This window comes from Aspergillus eucalypticola (genome assembly GCF_003184535.1).
Source record: "Aspergillus eucalypticola CBS 122712 chromosome Unknown BO83scaffold_5, whole genome shotgun sequence".
NCBI lineage: Eukaryota > Fungi > Ascomycota > Eurotiomycetes > Eurotiales > Aspergillaceae > Aspergillus > Aspergillus eucalypticola.
The window spans coordinates 265,555-290,047 of NW_020290279.1; the positions used below are offsets into that span (position 1 = coordinate 265,555).

The 24,493-nt window shown below is 50.8% G+C and overlaps 9 protein-coding genes across 9 annotated transcripts; 3 read left to right on the top strand and 6 right to left on the bottom strand.

The window, feature by feature from the left end:
• Positions 1-31: 31 nt before the first annotated feature.
• On the bottom strand, positions 32-2,483 carry BO83DRAFT_306852 (C6 transcription factor rosa; the record flags this gene model as incomplete). The annotated part of the gene is made up of 3 exons (XM_025527316.1): positions 32-1,929; positions 1,989-2,189; positions 2,297-2,483. The coding sequence occupies 3 exons, from the start codon at positions 2,481-2,483 to the stop codon at positions 32-34; spliced, it is 2,286 nt and encodes a 761-aa protein (XP_025390991.1).
• A 156-nt stretch (positions 2,484-2,639) lies between these two features.
• BO83DRAFT_196839 (uncharacterized protein) lies at positions 2,640-3,373 on the bottom strand. Its single transcript, XM_025526603.1, has 2 exons — positions 3,261-3,373; positions 2,640-3,194 (listed from the first exon to the last, which is right to left on the bottom strand). The coding sequence occupies exon 2, from the start codon at positions 3,102-3,104 to the stop codon at positions 2,706-2,708; it is 399 nt and encodes a 132-aa protein (XP_025390992.1). The 5' UTR covers positions 3,105-3,194; positions 3,261-3,373; the 3' UTR covers positions 2,640-2,705.
• A 2,105-nt stretch (positions 3,374-5,478) lies between these two features.
• On the bottom strand, positions 5,479-5,838 carry BO83DRAFT_424191 (uncharacterized protein; the record flags this gene model as incomplete). The annotated part of the gene is made up of 1 exon (XM_025535147.1): positions 5,479-5,838. One exon carries the CDS (start codon positions 5,836-5,838, stop codon positions 5,479-5,481), a length of 360 nt encoding a protein of 119 aa, XP_025390993.1.
• A 593-nt stretch (positions 5,839-6,431) lies between these two features.
• BO83DRAFT_196875 (SAM and PH domain-containing protein) lies at positions 6,432-9,325 on the top strand. The gene is made up of 3 exons (XM_025526605.1): positions 6,432-6,560; positions 6,617-6,817; positions 6,886-9,325. The coding sequence occupies exons 1-3, from the start codon at positions 6,558-6,560 to the stop codon at positions 9,157-9,159; spliced, it is 2,478 nt and encodes an 825-aa protein (XP_025390994.1). The 5' UTR covers positions 6,432-6,557; the 3' UTR covers positions 9,160-9,325.
• Positions 9,326-10,252: 927 nt separating this feature from the next.
• Positions 10,253-11,610, top strand: BO83DRAFT_196962 (NACHT and Ankyrin domain protein). Its single transcript, XM_025526606.1, has 5 exons — positions 10,253-10,864; positions 10,944-11,008; positions 11,074-11,268; positions 11,327-11,355; positions 11,408-11,610. The coding sequence occupies exons 1-4, from the start codon at positions 10,410-10,412 to the stop codon at positions 11,353-11,355; spliced, it is 744 nt and encodes a 247-aa protein (XP_025390995.1). The 5' UTR covers positions 10,253-10,409; the 3' UTR covers positions 11,408-11,610.
• Positions 11,611-16,211: 4,601 nt separating this feature from the next.
• BO83DRAFT_332006 (autophagy protein 5) lies at positions 16,212-17,675 on the bottom strand. The gene is made up of 4 exons (XM_025528286.1): positions 17,502-17,675; positions 17,298-17,445; positions 16,815-17,250; positions 16,212-16,748 (listed from the first exon to the last, which is right to left on the bottom strand). Exons 2-4 carry the CDS (start codon positions 17,415-17,417, stop codon positions 16,333-16,335), a joined length of 972 nt encoding a protein of 323 aa, XP_025390996.1. The 5' UTR covers positions 17,418-17,445; positions 17,502-17,675; the 3' UTR covers positions 16,212-16,332.
• Positions 17,676-19,152: 1,477 nt separating this feature from the next.
• On the top strand, positions 19,153-20,712 carry BO83DRAFT_375794 (A4/G1 family peptidase). The gene has a single exon (XM_025530548.1). It carries the CDS (start codon positions 19,578-19,580, stop codon positions 20,556-20,558), a length of 981 nt encoding a protein of 326 aa, XP_025390997.1. The 5' UTR covers positions 19,153-19,577; the 3' UTR covers positions 20,559-20,712.
• A 152-nt stretch (positions 20,713-20,864) lies between these two features.
• Positions 20,865-23,468, bottom strand: BO83DRAFT_406029 (Zn(II)2Cys6 transcription factor domain-containing protein; the record flags this gene model as incomplete). Its single annotated transcript, XM_025533857.1, has 7 exons — positions 23,286-23,468; positions 22,916-23,227; positions 22,343-22,867; positions 22,153-22,280; positions 21,774-21,875; positions 21,069-21,539; positions 20,865-21,048 (listed from the first exon to the last, which is right to left on the bottom strand). Exons 1-7 carry the CDS (start codon positions 23,391-23,393, stop codon positions 20,865-20,867), a joined length of 1,830 nt encoding a protein of 609 aa, XP_025390998.1. The 5' UTR covers positions 23,394-23,468.
• BO83DRAFT_375795 (NudC domain-containing protein) lies at positions 23,438-24,414 on the bottom strand. Its single transcript, XM_025530549.1, has 3 exons — positions 24,150-24,414; positions 23,752-24,073; positions 23,438-23,684 (listed from the first exon to the last, which is right to left on the bottom strand). Exons 1-3 carry the CDS (start codon positions 24,387-24,389, stop codon positions 23,653-23,655), a joined length of 594 nt encoding a protein of 197 aa, XP_025390999.1. The 5' UTR covers positions 24,390-24,414; the 3' UTR covers positions 23,438-23,652.
• Between the last annotated feature and the right edge of the window lie 79 nt (positions 24,415-24,493).

Genomic DNA, 24,493 nt, shown 5'->3' on the forward strand with positions numbered 1-24,493 from the left:
ATCTTCGTGCCATGTTCAATGGCAAACCCCACTAGAGCAGTAGGTATTCCCACTTCCTACTCCGCATGACCTCTCGCCAGTGGATATACTTGGACTCCTGCTGGGGCTCCTCCACTTCCTGTTGCTCCAACTCGTCGGCTTCCTGCCCTTCGAGATCCCCGGCTTCCTCGACTTCCTGCACCCGCTGCATCAGCTGTGATGGATGAGTGGCGGTATCATTGAGAATGGAATTGGTCGGCTTCTTGGGAGGCCTGGTACCGCTTCCAGGAATACGACCAGTCTCGTCTGAAAGCCTCCAGACCTCCTTCAGGACTTGATACATCCGACCAATACTCCCAAAGTCGCCTAGGAACCGCAGTGCTGCAACTCTCTCTGCCAGGGTCTTCCGGAAGAGACTGGGAGGAGCGGAGTACAGACCCGCGATGAACAAAGGCCAGGCCAGGCAGCGATCAAAGCCACTAGGCCCGGCCGGAATAGTCTGCAGAAGATCACCCATAGCTGCAACCCAGCTCAAGACGGTCGCGTCGTAGCTGTCGAAATTGGGAAGGAGGCTGTGCAGGTAAAGGCGAACAGCGATACGGAAGATGGCTGTCACAAGCTTGGCCAACTCTTCTGACTGGATGGCCCCGCTAACATCGTAAAGTGCCCCAATTGGGGACTCGGTGGCCTCTGTCCAGTTTATCTGGTCATTCATGGCCGAAACATGCTGGAATAGTGACTGCTCATCAATGACTCCGCTATTCCACAGGGACTCGAGACACGCAATCTCCGAAATCAGGTACATGAGGCGATCATCACAACCCATCATATGCTGCAGCCCAGAGCTTATGCCGCACATGTGCTTTTGGCGATAAGTGTGGGAAAACTGGGGCGTTTTACCAATCATTGTAGCTCCAAGGATATCTACCCAAGCAACGAGTGTGATATTCATGGGACTGGGTGCACAGTTGAGCTTCTTGATGAGGTTCGAGACACCCTGGAAGTGGTAGCTCCAAGGGATGTCGGACAAGTAGTCTTCCGTGGTGGCAACCGACGAGTGATAGTAGATCAGACCGAGTGTCGCATCCATTACCTGTGAGTGGCCGGTGCTGTTGTCCAACATCTCAGTGAGATAGTTGATTGCGGTGAAACGATGCTCCATAATGTCATGATCCATTTGGTCGTCGAGGCGGAGACTGTTCTTCAGGTGGATCGCAGATGCACTCAGGCAGCAGTGGAGATAGGACTTGTTAGTCTGCATCAAGTCGAGGATTTCCTTGGTATGCAAAGCAGGACCGGGTCTCACTTCGAGGATGGGGAAAACGAGATGCACAACATGGTCGGCGAAGTGGTCGAGAAGTGGAAGGGCACGGTCTCCTACCGAAATCAAGCTGCGCAAGGTCTCTGATAGAGGAGGCTTCTGGGCACCTCCGAACAGTGGAGCACCACCGTCCACAGGGTTGAAGGACTGCTGCGAACTTGACTGTACTGGACTGAGACTTGGCTGGCTCCACTCAGTGCTGGAGAGGAGAGGGGTTGAGGGAGGCAGATGCGAAAGACCGGAAGACGCAGACGTCGGCATAGCTGGACTCGACATCATGGACCAAGCGTGGGGATAAGCCGGGGACTGGGGGAAAGACGGAGTCGAGAGCGCCGACGTCGGAGTGGGAGGAAGTGCTGAAGTGTGTGAGGAAGACCCCAGGATGGGTAATGTGAACGTGTTGACCGGAACGGACGAAGTGCCTTGAGGCAAGGTCGGGGACGAACCCAGACCCATGCTCTGAAGCACGGCATCCTGCTGGGACTTCAACTGGTCATCACCGGGGCTGACGGGTGTTGGGAGAGACTGACTGACAGCTCTGGGGAGCTCTGCGAACGCGGGGCGGGGGGTGCGAGGGGGCGCATTGACAGGAGGGCGCCGGGCGAGTGCTGAAATCCGATCCCGATACTCTGTACGTGATACTAGGTTGGATACCATATTAGGCATGTGAGAGGTGCGTGGGATTTACCTTGAAGCCCACCCTCCTTCTCCATGATCTTGGTCTGCCTTATTCTCTGCTTTATCCTCTCCTTCTGCCTCTTGCGCATCTCCACCGTTGCCCACCACTGAGGAGTCCGGTATTCACACCTCAGCCCAAGCTTAGTGCATGCGGCGCAGTTTGGACGAAACTCGTCGCATTTCTTTCTCCTCACCCGACAGGTGAAGCAGCCTGGAGATAACATGATTAGCAACCAGATCAAGAGCATAGCTGTAAGCCTGAGATAGCCCTGTATCTTTTGTGACCACTGAGTCCTGCTGTGATGGGGGAAGTTATACCTGAGCGAGATCTCTGTCTGGACTTGCCATTGGAGGATCCGCTTGGCTTGTCAGAAGCCTGGGGCGCCTCTGAACTGCCAGTGACCTCCGTATCGTCCGCCGCTGCCGGACTAGCAGTGGCTTCCGGACTGTCCCTATCCGAGATGATGGGGTCGTCCAAGACCGGCAGGCTGGAAGAAGATGCCATTGGAGCAGACATTTTCCAGAAGTTCGCAGGACGGAGGCAATGGTTGAAGTGCGGTGGAAAAGTGGGGTGCGAAACGCGATATCTGATATGAGTTTTCTTTTTTTTTTCTTTTGGGAAGGTGGTATATAAAAAGCCTGATAGCAGTGCGAAAGAAGAAGGGAAACAAGACGAAGAACAAAAGTGTGAAGTTGGATTGATGCTTTGATATCCTCTGGATGGGTCTCAACTCTTGAGTCCTTGAGAGGATGGAAGACAGAATTCGAGTGGAATCGAGCTGCTCTTTATGAAGCCATTTTGGTTAGGATAGTAGATATGATAAAGTATGCGGTTTACCTGCGCCAGCATACGCATAGTCTGATAGTTGCTATTTTTTGCCAACCTCAGCGGTTGATGGACAAGGGATATTGTTCGAAAACAGGTCTGATATGCACGCCTTGTGGGGACCGATTTCGAAGAGCAAATCATCATAGACTCGAAGATCGTGAATAGAAACGCGGCGCTGCTAAATCGGGAACTGTAGTAAAGGAAGGAATGTTGGTTGACAGAGAGCGTGGGAGGTCGAGACGCCCGCGCTGTTAGACGCGCAGCTCTGACGGCTGCAGGGAACTTCCTCGGTCTCATAGGTTCTTGTCAGGGTCCTCTTGGTTCGTCCTTAGCGCGAACGTGAGGTCGGCGCGTAGAGATGGCGCCGGGTTGGTCAAGCGAATGTTCCTGTTGGCTTTGGTCAATCAATAGTTCAAGAACACCAACACTTGCGGAGTAGATGAATAGCGTTACAAGTTATTGCTATCACACCATTGTGGTCGCAAGGACGTCTATCACAATCTAGATGGTCTGTATGTTATGGCTACAAGTGACCATGGAGATGCGTGGTTTTCTTCTTGTATGCGGGAGACATTCACATCAACAGTAAAAAGGGTGAGGTGAGAACGAGATGTTTAGCGACGCACCGCGCATGGGCGATACCGATTTCTCCCTCCAGGTAAATCGTGACCCAATAGATCTCTGTCACAGCATTTGGGAAGGATATTCAATATGTGTTATTGGCTACCCGTCCCCAACGGGCGTCAAATGAGACGTGCCAAGCTTCCAGGATTAGTTTTTGATTTGGTCAAAGCCAGTAGTTAACCCACCGGTGCAACGGGGTTGGTTCTGGGTGCCATGCAGCGGAGTAAGTGGGACTCGGCCCGTGCAAAGGTGGGGGGAAAGGAAGAAAGGAAAAAGAAAGGAATGCAAATGACGCTCGGAGCCCCGGAGGCACGACGCTACTCTCTTTTTTCGAAGAAGATCCCTTAATTAGCAACCCGTAACCGCCCGGACTTCTCCCCTACGCGCCCGGCCGCATCTTGAGCGCTTCGGTATAGGTTCGGCCAGCATTCATTGGGTGCTCCGGAGAATACAAATCCAGCGATTCGACTTCTACCATTACCCCGGTTTTTTCCTATAAATAAATTGCAAGGAGAGGTCATAATTAGCAACTGGCCCTGGAATCGCCGCCCGGCATTACATCTTATTGGCTGCCATAGCTTCAACTCTAGATAACAGGGCTGCACTAAGCTCCACCTAAATCACGCTTTATCAATCTATTTATCCGCGAACCTAACCAAATCCAGTTACTCTGTTGTTAATTTCGTAAACAGTATGCATTAGTTGCGATTATCGTTCAATGGTCGCACCCACAGACCATGCGAACAAGGGTAAGTTGACTATTATTATCACTCGGGGTCGGATAGACACTGCGAATTTCCACGTTCTCGAGCTGCGCTGATCTAAATCTATCCCCACTAATGCATATCTAAGAAATCATCGGTAGTTTCGGGCCTCATTGCTGCTTGACATGTTCCAGGAGAAAACACATGTTCTATTTTTATGTCAATCTATATTCGATCCGGTGATGCGATCTAGCTGGACCAGAATCATGATCAAAAATAGAACAAAGGGAATGTAAACACAAGACCAGCAAAGAAGAGAAAACATTCCGAACTGCGTTGGTGTCTACTACAAGGAGGAGAGTGTGGAAGAGTGAGGGGAAATGGGTTAGAGTAAGGTAAGCCGGGTGTGTGCGGCGAGCAAGACCTTAACAGTCTTTGAAAGAAGCTAACATACAGTATCAGACTGACCATCCAACATGAAATCAACTACATTGTGGCTAATAGTCGTTCGTTATAAGACCTGCAGCTCCTCCCATGGACCGGGCCGTCTCTGCTGCTGACGGTTGCCGCCTTCCAGCAAGACGGCGACAAAATATAGGCAATGGGGGCAACGAGCACAGCGGGCACAGTGATCACACTTGTGCATAAAGCCAGGAAGAACTACCATAGTATTGGTATCCTACTAATTACCCTTAGTTATGTATGTGCCCAGAGCGCTAATCAGCAGCGTAAATCATAAACTAAGCAATTACAGGAGAAAAAATCACGGGAGGAGCGGACAACTCCACAACGGGCCGTTCGCTACTAGAGCTTCCATCATCATATAGCATCTCTTAGATTATCTCTAGAGTAGATGTTGATCCGCTGGGGATCACGGGTAGACGCCCTCTTGGAAAAATTTGTGTGAATAGAGATAGGTTTACAATAGAGACAGCGATGGCAACCCTTCATAAATAATGTAAATGTGCCTGCGTTGACACATGAAACTGGACGATCACATCTCGGGTATTTTTCGTTCCGGAGGTGGGGCACCCAAGTAACGGTGTGATGAGATTGTGATATGGGCTGATGGAGCAGGTTGGAAGGATCATCCACCCTCCTGCATAGCGATAATCAAACTTGAACTGTTATACCAGCTTGCGATATAATGGTTGCCATGCGCCTGGTTCTCGGAGTCCTTTTAGCGAACACCCGAAACCCATCCGTGATTCTCTGGCACAACAAGTCAAAGGGAATTACTTGCCCAGTATCAAATATCTTCAGATACGCAGTTACCATATATCGATAAACGCATTGGAGTAATAGACAAGCTGCCTGCCATCACTATTCCATGTCGGCGGCAATCACTGGATATCCAGACGTCCTCCATGGGACTTAGAGCTATCATTACAGGGATTGCCTCCTCCAGTCTCCTTAGGACAGTTGACTGCCATTGCTTTGACATGATCTTCAGATTCGACGGGTATACTGCCATATCCATTGGGTGTACTGGCGCCGATGTTGGACTCAAGCTGAGAACGTGGACCGGCCTCAGGCGTTCCTGGCCAAGAGACCACGAGGTTTGGAGTTAGAAGCTGATTCTGATAGGCGATGACGAGGACAGCTCCAATTGTGTGGCATTCAGCGCTCGTTTGGAGAACTCTGTAACGGGCTGGCGGTTCGCCGGGTGCTGGTATCCTAGGTGTCAGAGCAAATGATACCATCGCATCGGAGGGCGGGGCTGGGAATGGAGGGAATTCGAAATGGCACTAAGGAGATGGTGAAACCTGCAAGCTCCTGGGCGCGTACATGTTGCGAAGCAATCAGAGCCTATGGTGTGTTGCTGCAAGAGTCGTCACAGCAGTAGCGCCGACAAACCGACCTCTCACGGGGCGCCGTCACCCGCCGACGCCCACCCGGCTGCATGTCGACCTCTGGTATCCAAGGAAGTCACTGCGATCGCCGTCCACTCTCGTTTTTCTCCGCCATTTTGACAGTCTGACCGTCGGTCTAGGGCGACTTGGACGTGCCAACCATCGTTCTCATCACAGCGGCAACCCAGGCCTATGCTGCCGCTGGCCCAAATCCTCCTGGGTTGCTGCCTCCCCTCCTCATCCAATTCGCTCGATCCAGCCCACGGGTGACGGCCCTGCGTATTTGCCGCCGGCACAGAAATTCTGTGCAAAGTGACCGCAAACCCTTGGGCGACCGTTGTACATAAACTCTTCCTTGACCCGATCCGGCCGTTCTCAGCGACGCTACCGCTCAACTGCCTCCAGTCTCCAGTGTTAACCCGTTTACTAGATATCACATCCCACACCCTTTCCCCAACCAACATACTGTTAACCATCAACAAATTTACAGTTAGATCGACTAGCATAGTTGGTTTCTGCATATTCCCCTCTTTATCACGGCCCTTGGGGCACCAGACATACGCGAGACAATGGTAAAGACCCCTGTGGCCTGCCTCCACTTGAAGTGACTCGGCTGACCAGAAGTCAGTCAACCCAGTTAGCCTACGATGGCAACCTACCTGGCTTGCGGAAAAGTGAAGCGGCTTCATACTATGCCGCCAGAGCTTCCTTTGGCCGACCCCTCTCCCAAGAGACGATCATGGAGGAATCAGATCATGGTGATGACGATGACGATAACGATGATGATCTGAGTTACCTTGATGATTCCCCTTTCACAAGCGTCGCCTCGGTAAGTCTGCATATATCGGGCGTCTCTCTGGTGGCACACTAGTTACTAACGCTACCATCACAATACAGTTCGGGACTGGAAGTATCTCCTCCGCTTCTACCCCAAATGAGGCAACCACACCTGACTCCACTGGGCTGACGGCGTTTGATTTTCACATCGATGAAAAGGCCGTCAGGGGCCCAAATGGTCCTCATCTGTTTCGGCCGTCTGCGGATCTCTCAGACTTCTACAGTAACTACGGAGAGACTGAAATGGGCTGGGAAAGTCGGCCTCCAAGCGCCATGGCACCTTTCTACCAGTCCGCTTCCAAGCTCGATCCTGTTAGAAGAGATACTCCTGTTCCAAATCGTGCTACATCCACACCACAGCCTCAACTACAACCGCAACCTTTGTTTCAATCCCCAGCTCCAACCCAGTCTTCGGTTCAATCCCGGGAGCGACACCGGCCCCAACAACTTCAACTTCATGACCAATCTCGCTCTATATCTAGTCAGAGCATACTCTCCACTGAAGGCGAAATTCGACAGTGGTCTCCTGAAGATGTGGTCAAGTGGCTGCATGCCCGCGGGTTTGACACGGGCGTCGTCGAGACTTTCTATATGAATGACATCTCTGGATCTATTCTTCTTGAACTCCAGAATGAAGACCTGAAGGAACTGGGTGTCCAGTCTTTTGGCAAGCGTCACAACATCATGAATGCTATCAAAACCCTTCGGGATCCTTCAAGATCTGCCTCTGTAGGAATTTTCAGATCCTCAGAGAATGCATCTGTTCCGCCAACCCCGCGCACTCACAGCAGTGGGTCAACCTCTGATTGCCAGTCAGGCTCAGGATCCGACAGCTACAAATCCGCAGGATTCAGTGAGAATCGCCGCCGTCGTCAACATGGCGGTTCTGCTCCACGTAAACCCGAGGACCTGAACACTGAGAACCCAGTCTCAATTGTCGCAATTGAGCAGGTCTTGCCCAAATTACACAGCTGCTCAAAGGGGGAGAGTTGCCGCAAGTGGCAAAAACAGCAGGAAAAGCTTTCAAAGCTCTCGCAGGATCTCCCTATCGGTAACGTCAATGGCAGAATTGTTCTGACGGGCGACCCTGGAAACCCGAAGACAGCGCCAAACCTGATCAAATCACCCAAGTCAGAAATTACTCCCTCTCTCATCGCTTCGTCTGATGTTATGGGCCCGTTACGCACACCCGGACTTGCCAGTCTGTGCAAAGAGAAACTCAACGAGGTGCAACCCAGAGACCCGCAAGAAAACGTGAGAAACTTTTTGAGCTTCCAGCACCTGCGCAAGATTCAAGCAGTCAACGATCCTGTCACTCCTCCAAAGGAGGTTCTTGAGACAGAAGAACCTTGCACATCTCCAAGGGCGAACCCCACTCTCTCCGAGAATCTTCGTCATCTCCCGAAACTGATGATTCCGGGTACGCAAGACCGGTTGTCCGATTACACCCCAGAGCTGTCCTCTCAAAGGACTGTTACACAAGAGTATCCAACTGCCATTCATAGGGGGTATGACTCTTATGGCTATGATACTTCCGAATCACCTGCCGACTTCTATCGCAGCGACCCTCATTATGCGCAAGGTACTCCTTACTCCGAGACGGATGTTCCTCTGACTGCCGTGCCTGCCGGGCTCGTGCCGCGAGAGGACTCTCAGTCCGTCCCTCCTAACATGCGCTTCGGATCAGACCGGGTTGTTCTAACCGATCCTATTCATCGCTCTGCATCAGTGCAACCTGGGACTCACCGTCGCAACACTTCCTCCGATGAGCGACCCACACTGAGGCCAATTGAAACCCCCGAGGAGTATTCGAGAACCCCTCGGATGGGTTACAACTCGCCCACCAGACGGTCCCCGAATGATGTCACCCACAGTGGCTGGATGAAGAAACGGAAGACAACACGCCTTCTCCGCCATGAATGGGAAGAAAACCTTTACACCCTGAAGGGCACTCAGCTTGCCAAGCACTCTAATGAGGCCCCAACGCAGCGCCACTCTAAAGCGCTGGAGTACATTGATGTTGACGACTATGCTGTTGCATGCTCGTCGCTTGCGTCAAGCTCCAAACTCACGGCTGCCTTCAAGAAAACTGTCCTGAAGCGCAAGAACAGCACTCAAAATGATTCTGCCTTTTCTTTCTCTTTGATCCCCGCCACTGGAGCTGGCAACAGCCAAGTGGATAAAAAGGCATTGTTCCTACATACCGGAAAGAGCCACCATTTCGCTGTCAAGACCCGGGATGAGCGCATCGACTGGATGAGAGAGCTTATGCTTGCAAAGGCTCTGAAGCGCGGTCGCGAAGGAAGTGTTGATCCGAGTAACAACTTCATCTGAGGGGTTTGTGGACTGACTGTAGTTGAGTGTGCTGTTGCCCGTCCTGTTTAGTATCAAAGATACCCACCATTGGAGTTATAATGTCAGTTGCATTCATTTCACCTCATCTTATTCTTTTCTCTCCCGATTCTGCATCGCTACAGCTTGTATGAAGATTGATGAGTCTTACGAATTTTCTTTTCTTTTCTTTTTTTTTTTTTTTTTTTTTTGTCATGATCACCTTTTCCTTGGGTTCTTCAATTTCTGGCATATGTCTTGCACCAAGAGGTGTGGACCTCGATTATTTTGCTACGGATTATACTGTGGCCTAATCATGTACATTTCACCTTTCATTATCTATGGGTTGCTCTCGAGACTGAACATAGATGCGACTTGTGTAGTACAGGGAATAAAATTACCTTTTTCAAGACATAGGACCAATGTACTCCAACTAGCAGCACTTCCCACGGGGTTGGGGGGGAGAGAAAAAAAAAAGTAATGAGCAGATAGATACCACAGCTAACCATGGGAGTTCAGGGTCAATGAGATAACCGGTGGTGCCATGTGTGCTGAGTAGGTGTCGGGCTGATAAGTGTCTGTGGGGTGCCCATCACCCAGCCAGTCAACGGTGGAAAGGTGGCCGACTAGCGCACGAGCCGTGAGATTGTCCCAGCCCGGCGCTTAATGCAGCCCGGAGACTGGCTTGCCTCACCAAAGAGCATGGCCAACCATCACACGCCATCCATCCCTCGTTGCGTCTTGCCTTCCGTCTCTTTCTCTGCCCCGGCGCTTACAGGCAGCCAACCTGCTTCTACATCACACCGTAGTAGCAATTCAGGTACCCTTCCTCCGGACGGATCTTCGCTCACATTTGCCCACGAACCCACCGCTCTCCTACTTTCTATGCAGCTCAGATGCATTGTCCAACAGCAGATGGCCTGGATACCGCAATGTTGACGCCCATCCCCTCAGTTCCTGGCAGATCCATGCGGGAGGGTCCACGCCGTCCATGTTCGCGGTCGGCCATGTGAGCAGGAGCAGCAGCAGGACATCCTTGGATGGCTGTTGTTCCCTTCCCCGCTCCAATCTAATTAGCAGGCTAACTAGGCATGCCAACCCACTCACCTTCTCCTTTGGCGCTGAGCTCAGCACTTTCTGGCGGCTAACGAACATACTAGTAGTAGCTGGATTTCATCCTAGCCAATTTTTATCTAGCGATAACTGTTCTTGTTTCTCTCCCAGTCAATGCTCAACTCGAGTTTCTCCTCTCAATGCCACATGTACTCAGAATAATCCCGAGCGGAGAGGCTTGCGCTCAGCCGCTCGCTCTGTCTCCCAACATGGTTGACGTGCACGCCGTCAGTTGCCGCCTTGCGCAAGCTGCTCATTCCGTACGAGCTGCCATGCGTTCTCTCGGTGGTGGACGGGAGTCACAGGATTCCTCCCATAAGGCCATTCTCGCTATGAGTGAGATCATAGACCTTATATACCAAGTCCGGGAGCAACTGAGTTCAGACGAGAAATGGGCTATCGCTCAGGCGCGGTTGAATGCCCTCGAGGAGCTCTTGAACTCCTTCGAAATTACGATCGCGACGATGGAGATCAATTTTCAGCCAGGAGGGGTGGGAAGTCGTGTCTACAGAAAGGGCCTACTGGAACAGACGTTCATCCAACGGTTGGAACAATACAGGATGGCTTTCCTCGTCGCAATGCAGCCTGATTCCCGGTATTTTTGCACCCCCGCGACGATCCCCCGTAAGGGAAGCTTACTTCTGCTCTGTGAAATCCGCTGATTGTGTCTTTAGTGAGAAAGCTGCGATGGAGCACCAGCTACGAACTTCAATACGCACGTTCCGTGACTTGGAGCCCGGTAAGTATCTTCGCTCGCTCTCCCCACTTTCTCACCTTACAAATCACTGAACTCGTCCTCCTTAGAATGGCTGCGACAAAACCCCTTTTGCGGGGAGGATTTCCACTGCATTACGAGTCCAGTCACGTCGAGAAACCTGATGAAATTTACTGGGATGTGCAATAGGCGGGAGCAGGGAACATGCCAGTGGATATTTCAGGAGGAGAGCTACAAGGCTTGGCTTTTTGGCTCCTACCGGACGTTATACTTCATCGGGCCAGGTATGTGTACCTCATCGTGACAGTAGAACCATGAACAATTGTGCTGACTGGTGGGCAGCCGGTGCCGGGAAAACATTCATGGCGTGAGTGAATAAAGTACTCGATATGTATAAAGGTGCTGGCTAATGTGTTGCTCTAGCGCATCTGTTACCGAAAACCTGCGAAATACCTTTGCTCTCTCCGACGTTGCAGTAGTCTTCCTGTTCTGTGAGGATGAGAAAGATGACAGCCCGCGGTCTTCGATATCTATACTTGAAAACTTTCTTGCTCAACTTGTCCATCGCAGGGGTGCTGCATCGCATACGACTGCGGCCTTATACGAATCTGAGGAGTTCTTACGGGGCCAAGCATCAGCAAAAGCTTACCAAAGCGTGATCCGGGCAGAAGTCAATCATTTCTCCAAAGTCTTTGTCATTATAGATGGACTAGACTCTTTTGGTGAAAAAGATCGTATACTAAATCGATTTCACAAGTTACCAGAGCATGCACAGTTGCTCATTACTCTACGTGAAGCACGGCATGAGAAGGATGTCTGCATACCTATCATGGCGTCTCAACGGGACCTCGAGACTTACATCGATGCTCGACTTGGGAGAGAGTCTGGCCTTACGGCTCTTTTAGAACAATATCCTCCTGAATATGAACTTAGAGATGCAGTCATTGCGCAGGTGGCTCTGAGATCGCGTGGTTTGTGCGTTGGCCCGATTTGTCATGTTTGCCTGTGTACTTGCATTCGCTGACTGACGAATAGGTTTCTCCTGGCCCAACTTCACATGGATCTTTTGTCAAGGTGCCCTGATGCGAGCGTACTTCAAACGACTTTGTTGCACCTACCGAATACCCTGAATGATGCTTATGCTGAATCGATGAAGCAGTTGGCAAGTCATAATCTCCATGCCAGCCGGTGCATTTCTTGGACACTATATGCCTACCGACCACTTACCGTGGCGGAGTTGGAATATGCTGTATTCTTTGAGCCTCAGAACGGCGCTGCTCAGAAACAGCCTTCTTCGTTCGAGCATATCCTTTATGTTGAAACCGCAGGCATTCTCATCGTTGATCGGATTACCACTACTGTCCATCTTGTCCACCGAACAGCGAAGGAATACTTGACGGGAGCAGCAGCGAGGGTGTTCTTCCCTACGGCGCGGAAACACATAGCTGAAACATGTCTCACTGTCATTGCATCGGATGAGGTTGTGGATGACTTTTACCTGAATCACCGTGCAACCCCCAAAATCTCGAACAGCAGCCTTCTCGCCTATGCAGCCACCTATTGGGGAGATCATGTCCGTGAGCTCCCCGAAGAAGAGCAGACAACCCAGGTCCTTATTGGAACATTTCTCAACAAACTTTGCTGGAGGCGGCCTCCAATCTACGAAGATTACAGCGAGGATGATACCGATATATTTCCAGAACTGGGTCTGGCAAGATATTATCCTGACTGGAGTGCACTTCATGTCTTAGCCTACTTTGGAATAACAACCAAAGCCAAACGTCTAATAGAGAAAGGGGCTGACGTAAACGCCAACGACAACGCCCTAGGCCTCACGCCGCTTCACTGCGCTGCTCACCGTGGTCATGAAGAGATGGTAGAGCTTCTTCTTGATAGCAAAGCCAACATAAATGCAACCAGTAACGAAGGGTATACTGCAATGCACCTTGCTGCAGAACAAGGCCAGAGAAGAATAATGCGCCTTTTGCTTTCCAGACGCGCCAACTCCAGAACGGCCAATCGAAAAGGTGTTACGGCACTACATCTGGCTGTAGGAACGGCATTGGATGAAGCGACTGTGCCCCTACTTATCAAGAGCCGATCTGACATGGACGCCCAGAATGCACTCACCGGAAATACAACGCTTCATATTGCTATAGAACTCAGGAGACCTCGGGTTCTTCTTTTTCTTCTCGAAAAAGGTGCGAATCTGAACGTTTTCAACAAGCAAGGCCTCACTCCTTTGCAATTGGCTGCTAAGCTCGATAACTGTGAGGCACTTACTATGTTGCTTGAGAAGGGCTCAAAGGTCGACTTCTGCTCTTTGACGGGCTTGACAGCTTTGCACATTGCCGCCATGGAGAATAACTGGATAGCCTTTGACATACTGATAGTCGGAGGAGCGGACATCAATACATGGGACGAGGATGGCGAAACGCTGCTCCATAAGCAAGCACGGCAAGCGTCAAGCTCAACTGTTGCGTCCCATCTCCTAGAACAAGGAGCCAACATCGAGGCCCGCACCTCCCAAGGCTACACACCGCTACAGTGTGCGGCCATGGATGGAAACAAGAAGATGTTCTTTTTCCTGTTAGAAAATGGCGCAAAGGTCGACGTTGAAACACCCAAAGGAGAGACACTCCTCCACATAACACCTCCCTCTAGCCAAGACTGTCTAGACATCCTCATGACGCTCCTGAAAATGGAACTGGATGTCTCGGCAATTTCCATCAATGGCTGGACACCTCTCCATCAGACAGTAATCATGGGCACAGGTGCCCCAGACATTGAGTTCGACAAGACATCGGAATACATAGATCTCCTCCTCTCGCATGGCGCCGATATAAACGCTGCTGCGGAATCGCCGAAAGGTGAAGCACCACTACACCTTGCAGTTATAGCGACCATGCAGCGACCATCCTTGGTGTCCTATCTTGTCAGCCGTGGTGCTTCCGTCAATTGCACGACGAGCGAAGGGAAAACACCCCTTCATTTGGCCGCTGAACAAGGCCGCAATTCCATTTTCCAGGCTCTCCTCGCTGCGGGAGCAGACTTGACTATCAAAGTTCCAAACCCTACTACCGACGACGAGGAGGATTCCGACGAAGGGGATACTCCTCTGGATATAGCTCGAAAGCATCCACTGAGTTCCCACTGGTTCGACGAAACGGGCAATTTGCAGCTGTCCGTGACTGGCAGCCAGTGCGGCAGTCTAGCAACACCAATAGAGGAGCTCGACACAGATTCAGAGAGTGATGGCGAAACCCACCGGTCGACTTCGGCTTCAGTTGGAGATGGAGAATCCCAGTGGGGATCAGTGGTTTCCACACAGGTGGCCTCTACACTTAGCGGAGCATAGAAAAAGACGTGCTTTTTCATATAACTTTCACTACATGATGTTGTGATGAATCATTAGCGGAACAGCATCTCACAGTCATTAGCGAGGAGCATTTGGAGTTGAATTAACTATTTTATTTTGCTTTGCAAACCAGAGCTTTCTCTATCTTGTTGCCGTAAAAGGCGTAGCACAGAAGACTCTACCAAACCGGGCCTACATCTAACCACATAACTATAAGGCTCAAGAAGTCCCCAAGTCCATATTCAAGGTCCTAGTTATCTGACCTCGGACTTCGGGGGGGCCATCAACCCAGCAAAAATGCAACACCACCAACCGTCTAACCACCGTTGTTACAACAGACAGTGAAAGTGACGCACGACCAAGCACACTGGCGACAAAGAAAATGGCAAGTAAACCCCTGCATGAACTCCATGCCCATCAGGCAATGGGTACATACGCGCTGCCTCATCACCAATGGCATACATTGTCACACATCCACCACATGCATGACCAGGCACCGCAAAACTCACGTCACACACCGCAGGCTAAGCGCCGCTTTACCGCCGTTACATACACTGTGTGTGCGCGTGAGTGTATGCCCAAACAGTGGAAATTGGAATCTATCTTCCTTGAAAATTGTAGTATGGGTATTCTGAGTGTTACGCCATTACTCTAGGATGAAGCCCAGTTTCCAATGCGTATGTACAAGCATTAGTGGATAGATATAAGAGAGCGTCGTGCAATCCAAATCATAATAGAATAAGGAACAAAGACCCATAGTCTAGCTAATAATTCTATTAGTAGTAGCTAGACGGGCCAGAAACCGCAGCGCATGCGCACAGTACTACCTACGCACCTCCTCCTCCTCCTTCTTCTCGATCCCTAACCACCACCACCACCACCAAACAAAGTCTAGACTTTTTCACGATCAACCAGAAGAAGGCAAACAGGGGAGGGGGAGAGGGAGAGGGAGAGAGGACAACCTCATCACCCACCCACTCCTTCCCCCTCATTCAGCTCTTTCAGCTCTCCCCCACAACGCATCGAACACATCATTCAACCTATATCTATCTATCGACCGCAGCCAGAACCTAAGCGCCAGAAAATTGAAGGGATGGGAGAGAAAATGAAGTGAAATGTGACAGCGAACTGGTACCCCGCTCCACGTATCTCTACCACTTCATATGCAGTCAAAGCTACTTAGAGCAAGGTACATATCTACCTTGTCCTGTTCAGGTAGGTAGATAACTACTAGGCCTAGGTCCACTGTACTATCTCCAGTAAAAGTGAGACAGTGACGGTTAGGTAGTATAATAAGTAGTTAGTTAGTTAGTTAATACTTAATTGTGATTGACCCTAAACCCCGCTTTTTCCGGACACGTAAGGAAATCCACCAATCATGTACTCAGCTGGTGTGATGAGATTGTGATGGGCTGGGGTTGGTGAGGGGGGAAAGAAAAGGAAAAAGGAATTATGACCAGGGGGTAAATTTTTTGAATCGTTATTGTCGTTATTTCTTTTTTAATTCTGCTCTGTGGTTAATTAACTTTACTCAATTAAGGGGATGGGATGGGATGTCAATTAAGGGTTTGGGAAGGGGGTAAATTAGGGTTTTGTTAAATATGGGGACTGCAGGAATTTGTTACTTTTATGAAATATTTATAGGAGGTTAATTTGGAGGGGTCTAGATTGGGAAATATGGGTTGGGTACTTAGGTTGTTAGGTAGTTGCTCGTGACTCGGCTTTGGAAACTACTTGAGGGTTTCCGGTTACTATTGCACAATGGTGCTATGATTCTTCGTGATGAAAGAGGCGAGAAGGGCTGTGTCTCTTGATCATAGTTTCTAGTGTCGCCCTTCTAAATAAACTCGAACAAAAACGCGAGGCCCCGCGCAAACTGTTGGGTGAATTCCGCGGTATATTGAATTTAAGTATTAGAGAATATCAACGCTATCTAACAGCAGTGCTGGGCTAATAACGGCGCACCACTTGCCAACGATGCAATCGTATATTACCCCATCATCCTGATCACAATGTAAAGCCACCCATCGCCATACCCCGAGCATCTCACAACCTCGTCTAGCGGAGCCCCCATTGGCACTGCTGCTCCATGCAGCACTGGTTTCGCCAGGACGGGTGTCCTTCGACTAGGGAATAGGTGCGGTAGAAGCGAGTGCAGTGCTGACCCTATGGTCTGTGGTTGAGGCCCTCTGGATGTAGTTAGGATGGATTGACTTGCCATGACGCTGGCGCTAGGTCCGGAGATTGGCTGAATTGTTGGTGGAATAGGAGACTGGACTACTTTGAGAGATGGCGAGTCTGAGTCCGGCGGGAGGGGGAGAAAGAACCGGACAGGTATGTTGCGGAACGGTTGGGACTGTGGTGGTAGGAGAATGTTGGATATTCGCTGGAAGTTTGGCAGGTCCACTGGAAGTATGTTCAGCCCTTTGATCTTGCTGTCAAAACCATGTAAGCGACAGCTGGATAACGTACCATCTCTGACTGACTCCCAGAGCCCCGCCGAATCCTCCCTGGAAAGAGTCATGATTCCTTTGGCGGTACCGTTCCTCAGGAAATCTGCCTCTTTGACACTATTGATGAAAGCATCATGCATCACTATCCCATCCGCATCAAGTCGGACGAGTTCTTCATCGGGCCAGTCGCTGAAATGCACGACTAGACGCCATGGCAACGGGTCTTCATCCGTTGTGGAAGCCAAGTCAGTGTCAGCACCTCCTTTAGAGGCAGGATCAGCTCCAGCATAAAGGTCATAAAGGAGGCCAACTGGGTAGTGCCATTTCAACGGAACGCCCTCGAAGGAAAACCAGCCTTCGTGCGGGCGGGAGCCGGGATCAATGAGGGAGGGGGCGAAGAAAGCCCTCAGCCTTGGGAGAAGCGATGGTAGGTATGATATGCGGGGACAGGAGATCTGAATGAGTTAGCTCTGGGTTCATCAGATGTCAAAAGAGGACGTACTAGGTATGGATCTGTTTGGTCAAATGTACGGCTCTCTGATGGAGCCAAAGTGATATGTAAGGGTAGCTTTCCGGCCCAGACGGCTTTCTGGATGCTGCCCAGAGTAGCTTTCGAATCCATTTTAAGGGGAAATGCGCTGCATTACAGGCTGAAATATCGCCTCAGCATAAGTTGTTAGACATAGCAGCGTGATATGATACTGACAAGAAGGGATATGGCTCGATGGTTGCCGTAGAGCGATCGTCGCTACGGGTCGCTGGTTGATTGCCCCGCAGGCTTAAATCAAGATTCACCCACGGCGAGTCATGAATACAGCCAATACTTTTGTATGATGTGAGAATCTTTAGGCTGTCAAAATGGCGAGATGTGGACCTGATGAATAAGTTAAAGGGAAAGATGATCATGGGGTCGTTCATTCATCCTCTGCGATGGGCTTCCCAATCGGTCCAATCCACACGTGACTTTATTTCTCAGGCAGAAAGATATTGCAGCCTGATCACGCGTCGCGTTTCTTTCATCAACTTTCACTCTCTCCAACTCCCCAAGACAGCCTTCTAGGCTGGTCACGTCTTTTTGTTCAACTACGCGGCCTTACTATGTATGGCCTCTGATAACTTCTCTACAATTACCAAGCTATTGCTCAATATAGTTAATGACCATTGACTGAACCCGGAGGAATGTGTTCCCGATCAGTTTCAAGTCGGATTGCTCCAGGGATGGCGCCGTCAAACCATTGAGGTGACAGAGTGAGACACCGAGCTCTCATACGTGTCCCACCATGGAGACTGCGTTTGTGGTAAAACTCCAGAAAATTCTATCAACAACATGAAGTTATAGTCGTGAAGAACTTTGCGGAAGTGAAGGCAGGAAAGCCCTCGACACTGCGGAATTGGCCAATACGACAGCTTGGTGCCGATTAGTTGTACTTTTGATGTCCTCGTCGGTACACCAGTCATGTGTGGGCAGGCCGTCGTGCAAGTGGCATCTAGCTGCCACAAACCGCCATAACCCGGACGGTTCAGGTAGTTCAAAACATGTTATTGCTGCCAATAACGGGAGTATAAGCATCTGTGACATTAGCATGATCCTACCAGGAATGCCAGAACGGTTGGTACATGCTTAATTGAGGAGCTTCATGCTGCGTGTAGTGAGACTGTCATCGACTTGATCTACGAAGAGAAGTAATCACCCAGATTAATCACAGAATACCTTTGCAGATTAGATCTCTATGCGCCGATCACTTGATTCTTCGAGCAGGTATACCTCACTATGGGTTTGGGCCTCGCTTGGCGACTCTGAGACGGCCATCTCCATCAGGTCAAGGCCTTGACGGTGCCTGTGCCTGCAAGGCAGTAGATCGATATCCCCTTCAACAGTGTGCCCAATTTACCTGTGATTCTAAATTGGAAATACCATGCTACGTTCAAGCACTAACCTCATGATTTATGTAAGCGGACTCGAAAATGCCGACCTAAATGGAGCCAATCACGCAAAGGGTCCACTTAGAAGGCATCAGGATAACCTCAGACACAGGGTACATGACGATATAATCATTCGGAACTTGGCTAAATCCTGGTCAACACTATCGAGGTAAACCCCAAACGAATGATCTTGCCATTCATGTGATCTATGCACGTTCAGGAGTAGAAGAAGATCTAGACTGCTGAGCCATTTCCCCTGATGCCTGCAATTACTGATTGACCTGCCTGCTTGCGTGCAATCGGACCTACCACTTTGACTCCCATGAGTACTGATCATGGCCTGGTGCAGAATAGATTATTCGCTATATAGGGCAGATGGAAGGATCTAAAGCCAAACTGTTACCCCTGACTCACAATTCACCCCTTCTGGTATTTACCCCGACGAGATGTCTCCACCTGTCCAAGCGGAATGGTGATTAAACAATATCCAAGGACCCCTTGGAGCTTTAATCTGTTAAGCTATTGCCCTATAAAGCTAGCAGTGGCCCGTTCACACATCACTGCCGAATGCGTTTGCAACCTCCACCCTGAAACACTGATGCTCATCTACAACACACGTCAATCTCCGTGACTCCACTAGTCGCGGCACCACGTTTCAAGTTTGATCCACTAACAGCTATCGATGGTCCAACGGTACAGTCAACCATGATGCAGTTGACTATAAATCCTCAGCATCTCCCTACATCTCTTCCTGTCATATCAGCCCAGAGCCGGTATCTGTATAGCTAGTCTTACTATCACCCGAGCAGTGCTCAGTTCATTCTTTTACATACATTTCTTTTGTCTCACCACCATTAATATGAAGTTCACCTCTACTCTGGCTCTGACAGCCCTCCTGGCTGCTCCCGCCCTGGCCGGTCCTCACGGTCACGTCCGTCACCAATTTGAGTCCAACCAAAACTTCCCCGGCGCCGGCAACCAGGACTTCAATGCCCCTGGACAAGGCCAAGGTCAAGGCCAGGCTGCCCCCCAGCCAAGCATTCAGCCCAGCAACAACGGCTATCAAACCCAAGCCGCTCCACAAGCACAATTCACCCCTCAACCCAGCATCGCCAGCCAGGTTGCTCCCGCCGTGACCTCCGCCGTCAGCACCAACCACAAGAGCAGCTCCACCTCGTCGGACAACTACGAAGTCAACGAGAACTGGGCCGGTGCTGTCCAGGAGACCAGCGGCAGCGCTACCTTCTCCTATGTGGCCGCCACCTTCACCCTCCCCAGCGTGACCCCCACCGCGGCTTCTTCCTCCTCGGATGACCAGGCCGTCTCCTTCTGGGTTGGCATTGACGGCGCCACCGGCCAGAACCAGATCTGGCAGGCCGGTGTCGACATCTATGTCCAGGACGGCGAGACCACCTTCCTCGGCTGGTCGGAGTGGTACCCTGCTGACACTGTTGGTCTCGACATGGAGTTCAGCATCGGTGATGTGATTGTTGTCTCGGTCGAGTCGACCTCCAGCAGCGAGGGTACTGCCCTGATTGAGAACTTGACTACCGGCAAGAACGTTACTTCCACTGCTTCGGCCCCGGATAGCTCGTCGACTCTGGTCGGTCAGACTGCTGAGTGGATCGTCGAGGACTTGGCTATCGATGGTGATGGTCTGACCTTCATTAACTTCGGTGAGGCTACTTTCACCGGCTGTGTTGCTAAGGCTGGTGGAAAGACTATTGGTCTTGATGGCTCGTCTTTGATGGCTGTGGAGGATAGCACTAGTGACCATGTCCAGGCTGTGCCTAGTGTTGTTAGTGACTCTGAGTTGAAGGTCACTTACCAGAGCTCTTAAGGTGGAAGTGGTGAGACATTGTTCTTCTTCTTCTTCTTCTGATATTGTGTATATACACGTTTTGTATTGGGGATGTTAAGTGTCAACCTGGGGTTGATGAGTGATATAGTTGGCAAGAAGTCGACTATCGATACTAGCCTTTGGTATTGCATATAAGTTACGTGTGTATATTAAATATCAACTACAACCATATCCATACCACATTAAGCCTCATAAGGCGTATATACAACCCTGAACCAACTCCATCCTAAGCAAAACCAAATTTAACCATTCCTCCAGATAACAAAATGGAGCAACTACAACCCTCTATACACCCCACGGCCCCCTCCTCCCACCACCGCTCCTCCCACTCTCATAACTCACCCTCCCCAAATCCCCATCCCTAACGCCATACCCAACCCCATAATACTCCTCCCCAATACTCCCCTCGTCCCCCCACCTCCTCCCATACCCATCCCCTCTACCACCCTGACCAGCTATATACACCCCCCTCGGCGCCGCAATCCCCACCCTATCCCCATCCCCATCCGCAATACTACTCCCCCCTCCCCCCAACTCCCACTACTCCTCCCCGAAACCGACACCGACCTGGACCTCTCCCCATCACCCGAAAAACTTAACGACGGCACCGGCGAAATCACCCCCTCGACCTCCCCCTCCGCGTGGCCCCTCCACGTCGGCGAATACGGCGGAGGCGGCGTCTCCCTCGTCGCGGTGGAGGTGTTTCCGTAGCTGTGGGTTGTGCTAGGGAAGGAAATTTGCGAGGAGGCGTCGTCTGCTGTGGCATTATTGCTTGTAGTCATGCCGTCGGGTGGTGTGGTGGTGTAAGGGTGTTTTTCGTCGAGGGGGTAGGAATTGTTGTTGTAGCTGGATGAGGAGATGGGCGGGTCGCGGAGGTGTAGGGCGAGGGTCTTTTCGTTTAGGGTTTCGGTGTTGGGGTGGGGAGTGTATGCTGGGAGGGTGAGGGTGGGTTCTAGGGGGCTTGGTATTGGATGCTGTTGTGGTGGTGGTAGTGGGTGGATGTGGATGTGGTTGTGGAGTTAGGTGGTGGGGAAGTTGTCGGGCTGGTGCAGGAGCATGGACAGAGGGCTGCGAGGAGGGTTGATAGCATTGTTTCTGGTCTTGGGTTTGGCCTTTGTATAGGTTTGGAGGAGGTGTTCGTGTTGTGGTTGTTGTTGGAGTGAGGTGGCTAGTCTGCTGTAGATGTTCGCAAACTATTTATTGTAGTCTCCGGTATTGACGGGTGTCTGATGGTTGGAGGGGCAAAGTGGACAAAGGTTGATTGAGACACCAGAGCACGTCAATGCGATGCAGAGACTACGTGTCTCTGTGCAAATGACCAAGAGGTGATGTCTACGAGTGTGAACGAGGGAAGAAAGTCAAAAGTCACGACGAGGCTGCGCCTCAGCATCCAGGCATCTACGTTCCCCGCATCGCTGATTGGTGGAGTTCCCCGCTCCTGGTTTTCACTTTATCGATAAGCGGATAAGATAGCAATAATTAATCGTAGTTTATTCTCAGCCTGGTATGCAAGCATTCTCGTAGTCTTCTATACACTCAGTTGGAAACTTCATAAACTCATCCCATCCCTCACCCAAGTACCATGTTATCGCCGTGATCTCTGACCTCGCTCGCGTCTCCACCCAATACATGTCCGTCCCATACATCAAACCCAACCACCAACTCAGTAGTATCAGTGCAGGTGGATCCTTTTCCATCAATCTGGCAAAGAACTGCGGTAGCAGCCTCCCCATCCATCCTGTGTAGGATGCAAAACTCCGGACTCCTCGCTCCAGCGACAGAAGTCCTGTCAGTATCCGCGCAGGTGCATGATACGGGTTCGTCTTTGCGGTGGTCGTGTCATCAATCCCACACAGATCAGCTAGCCCCGGATGAATAGCCACCCGGCCAGGACGCTCATCCTCAAAGAGATCTACCGTCTCATTTTGAGATTTCAAGAATACCTCCCACCACATACTGCCAGCTTTCCACTGCGCCGTAGCCATTATCAGATGGCGCAAGCCCCCTTGCAGTGTCAGCCAACTCAATGAGGCAATATCGTCTGAGAAGACAAACGAGCTGAGGGGGTCGTATTCGTCTAAAGAAAAGGAACGAATAGTCAACAGCAAACATGCAGAGATAAGAGAATCCGTGTTCTTCGGGCCGATGGTGGTAACTTCCCGAGAGTACTGAGTAATGGCCTGCTGCCAGTGGTAAGTTTCCGTGAAGGTATAGACACGACCATCCGAAGCCAGATGACGGATATGCGAAGTGGCTGCTGCGATGATAGTGTGCAGTAGAAAGGGTGACTATGCTGTCAGTAACAGTGCTCCTTAGTAAGATGAACTCTGGCATACATTAAACCCTAGCTGAATGATCTTCGCTTGCATAGCGGATTGAGCGCCTTTCGGCCCGAGCGCCGGGTTTGTTAGGCCATGGTGGAAGTGCTGCAATGCCTGCACGACGGGCAATGGGCCGCTTTTTGAATCCAACTGCAGTATCTCGTTGATCTTCTTGGTCACGGTGTCCACTGACATACAGTACGCTTTCGAATCGGGCGGGCTCGCAAGGAAGAGGCTGACGCTGTCTTTGTTTTTGGCCTCGGGCTCATAGCTGCAGTCGAACCCAAGTTTCTGGCATCGGTGGCAGGATGGTTTTCCCTCGTCGCACTGTCGTTAAGAATAGTACGATTAGAGAGGGTGCTAACCAGAAAAGTAAGGTGAATACCTTGACCCGTCGCTGCTTGCAAACGAGGCAGCCAGCGCGGGATTTGCGATGCGGGCGTCGGGGATGATAAGTACGGGGTGAAGGACGAAGCTGGAGGACAGACTGCATGGCAGCCACCAAAATTGCTAGACCTTGCTACGTTCCATGAAGGTACATAGCTTGCATTTATGCAATGAGGATAAGTGAAGAGTACAAGACAGTAAGACAAATAGACTCATGACACATGACGATGAGAGCAGCCAGCCTCGCGGGAGTGCCTGACCAGACTAGTCCTAATACGGAAGCCAGCTATATTCCACCAGCATAGCATACCAGCATAACATGCAATTCCAACAACATCATAATTCATATACCTCTCACTATATACCTAACCGATCTGCGCATTCGAGAAATCCATCTCTGCAAATGCACACACCACATTAGCACAACACGCACCCGAGGGGGAAGAAAAGAGAGTAATACTAACCAGGATGTTCCTCCTGAAACTTCTTCAAAATATCCCTCTTCTTCTGCTCATCACTCGTCAACCCACCCATCTCCTTCTGCCTCTGATCATACATCATCTTCTCGACCATCGCCCTCGTCTCGCCATCCAAGTCACTCAACGACGAATTTTCTGGCGTAATCTTCGTAACGTCGATCTTCGGCGCACTCGTCACAACATGCGCCCACCACTCCACCTTGTTCACCTTGTCCAGGTGGATCGAGATCTCCTTGCCGGGCGGTTTGGATGTCGATTCGAGGGTCCAGGAGCATTCGTCGGGGATGACGGGGTGGGGGAACTCGCCCTACAAATTTCATTAACAGGTTAGTATTGTAACGAGAGTCGTAGAGTAATCTTGGAACTGGAGAGGATGGGTGTACGTCAATAAAAGCCTCCTGTCCCTTAATCGCAACGCGGATTTTCGTCTTCGTGAGAACAACATCCAAATCCCGACCGCGGATGTTCGATGCTACGGGGATCGTCACCTCCACGTCGCGGATCGTTTGGGTCCATTTGTAGGGCAGTTGGGCTTGTTCGGCGGCTTCGCGGGCTTTGCGGGCGGATTCTTCCTCGTCGCGGCGGGCGAGCTCGGCGGGGGTGGGGGGTTGTTCGTCGGCCATTTTGCTGTTGTAGTCGTAGTTGTGTTAGTGGTGAAGGGGCTATATCAGGGGGAAGTTGGAGTCATACTTGGTTGTGGAAAGATTTGTAAAGAAGGTTGTTTGGA

Excerpts from the sequence above, each read along its gene's own strand:
- BO83DRAFT_375794 (XM_025530548.1), top strand. The coding sequence starts at position 19,578 with ATGAAGTTCACCTCTACTCTGGCTCTGACAGCCCTCCTGGCTGCTCCC.
- BO83DRAFT_196839 (XM_025526603.1), bottom strand. The coding sequence starts at position 3,104 with ATGAGACCGAGGAAGTTCCCTGCAGCCGTCAGAGCTGCGCGTCTAACA.
- BO83DRAFT_375795 (XM_025530549.1), bottom strand. The coding sequence starts at position 24,389 with ATGGCCGACGAACAACCCCCCACCCCCGCCGAGCTCGCCCGCCGCGAC. Across the intron at positions 24,074-24,149 it reads GACAGGAGGCTTTTATTGAC|GGCGAGTTCCCCCACCCCGT; the intron begins GTACACCCATCC and ends TGAAATTTGTAG. Across the intron at positions 23,685-23,751 it reads GTTTCAGGAGGAACATCCTG|AGATGGATTTCTCGAATGCG; the intron begins GTTAGTATTACT and ends GTGCATTTGCAG.
- BO83DRAFT_332006 (XM_025528286.1), bottom strand. The coding sequence starts at position 17,417 with ATGGATTCGAAAGCTACTCTGGGCAGCATCCAGAAAGCCGTCTGGGCC. Across the intron at positions 17,251-17,297 it reads ACCAAACAGATCCATACCTA|ATCTCCTGTCCCCGCATATC; the intron begins GTACGTCCTCTT and ends TAACTCATTCAG. Across the intron at positions 16,749-16,814 it reads CTGGGAGTCAGTCAGAGATG|TGGACCTGCCAAACTTCCAG; the intron begins GTACGTTATCCA and ends ACATACTTCCAG.
- BO83DRAFT_196875 (XM_025526605.1), top strand. Across the intron at positions 6,818-6,885 it reads CTTTCACAAGCGTCGCCTCG|TTCGGGACTGGAAGTATCTC; the intron begins GTAAGTCTGCAT and ends ATCACAATACAG.
- BO83DRAFT_196962 (XM_025526606.1), top strand. The coding sequence starts at position 10,410 with ATGCCACATGTACTCAGAATAATCCCGAGCGGAGAGGCTTGCGCTCAG. Across the intron at positions 11,009-11,073 it reads GTTCCGTGACTTGGAGCCCG|AATGGCTGCGACAAAACCCC; the intron begins GTAAGTATCTTC and ends CGTCCTCCTTAG. Across the intron at positions 11,269-11,326 it reads GTTATACTTCATCGGGCCAG|CCGGTGCCGGGAAAACATTC; the intron begins GTATGTGTACCT and ends ACTGGTGGGCAG.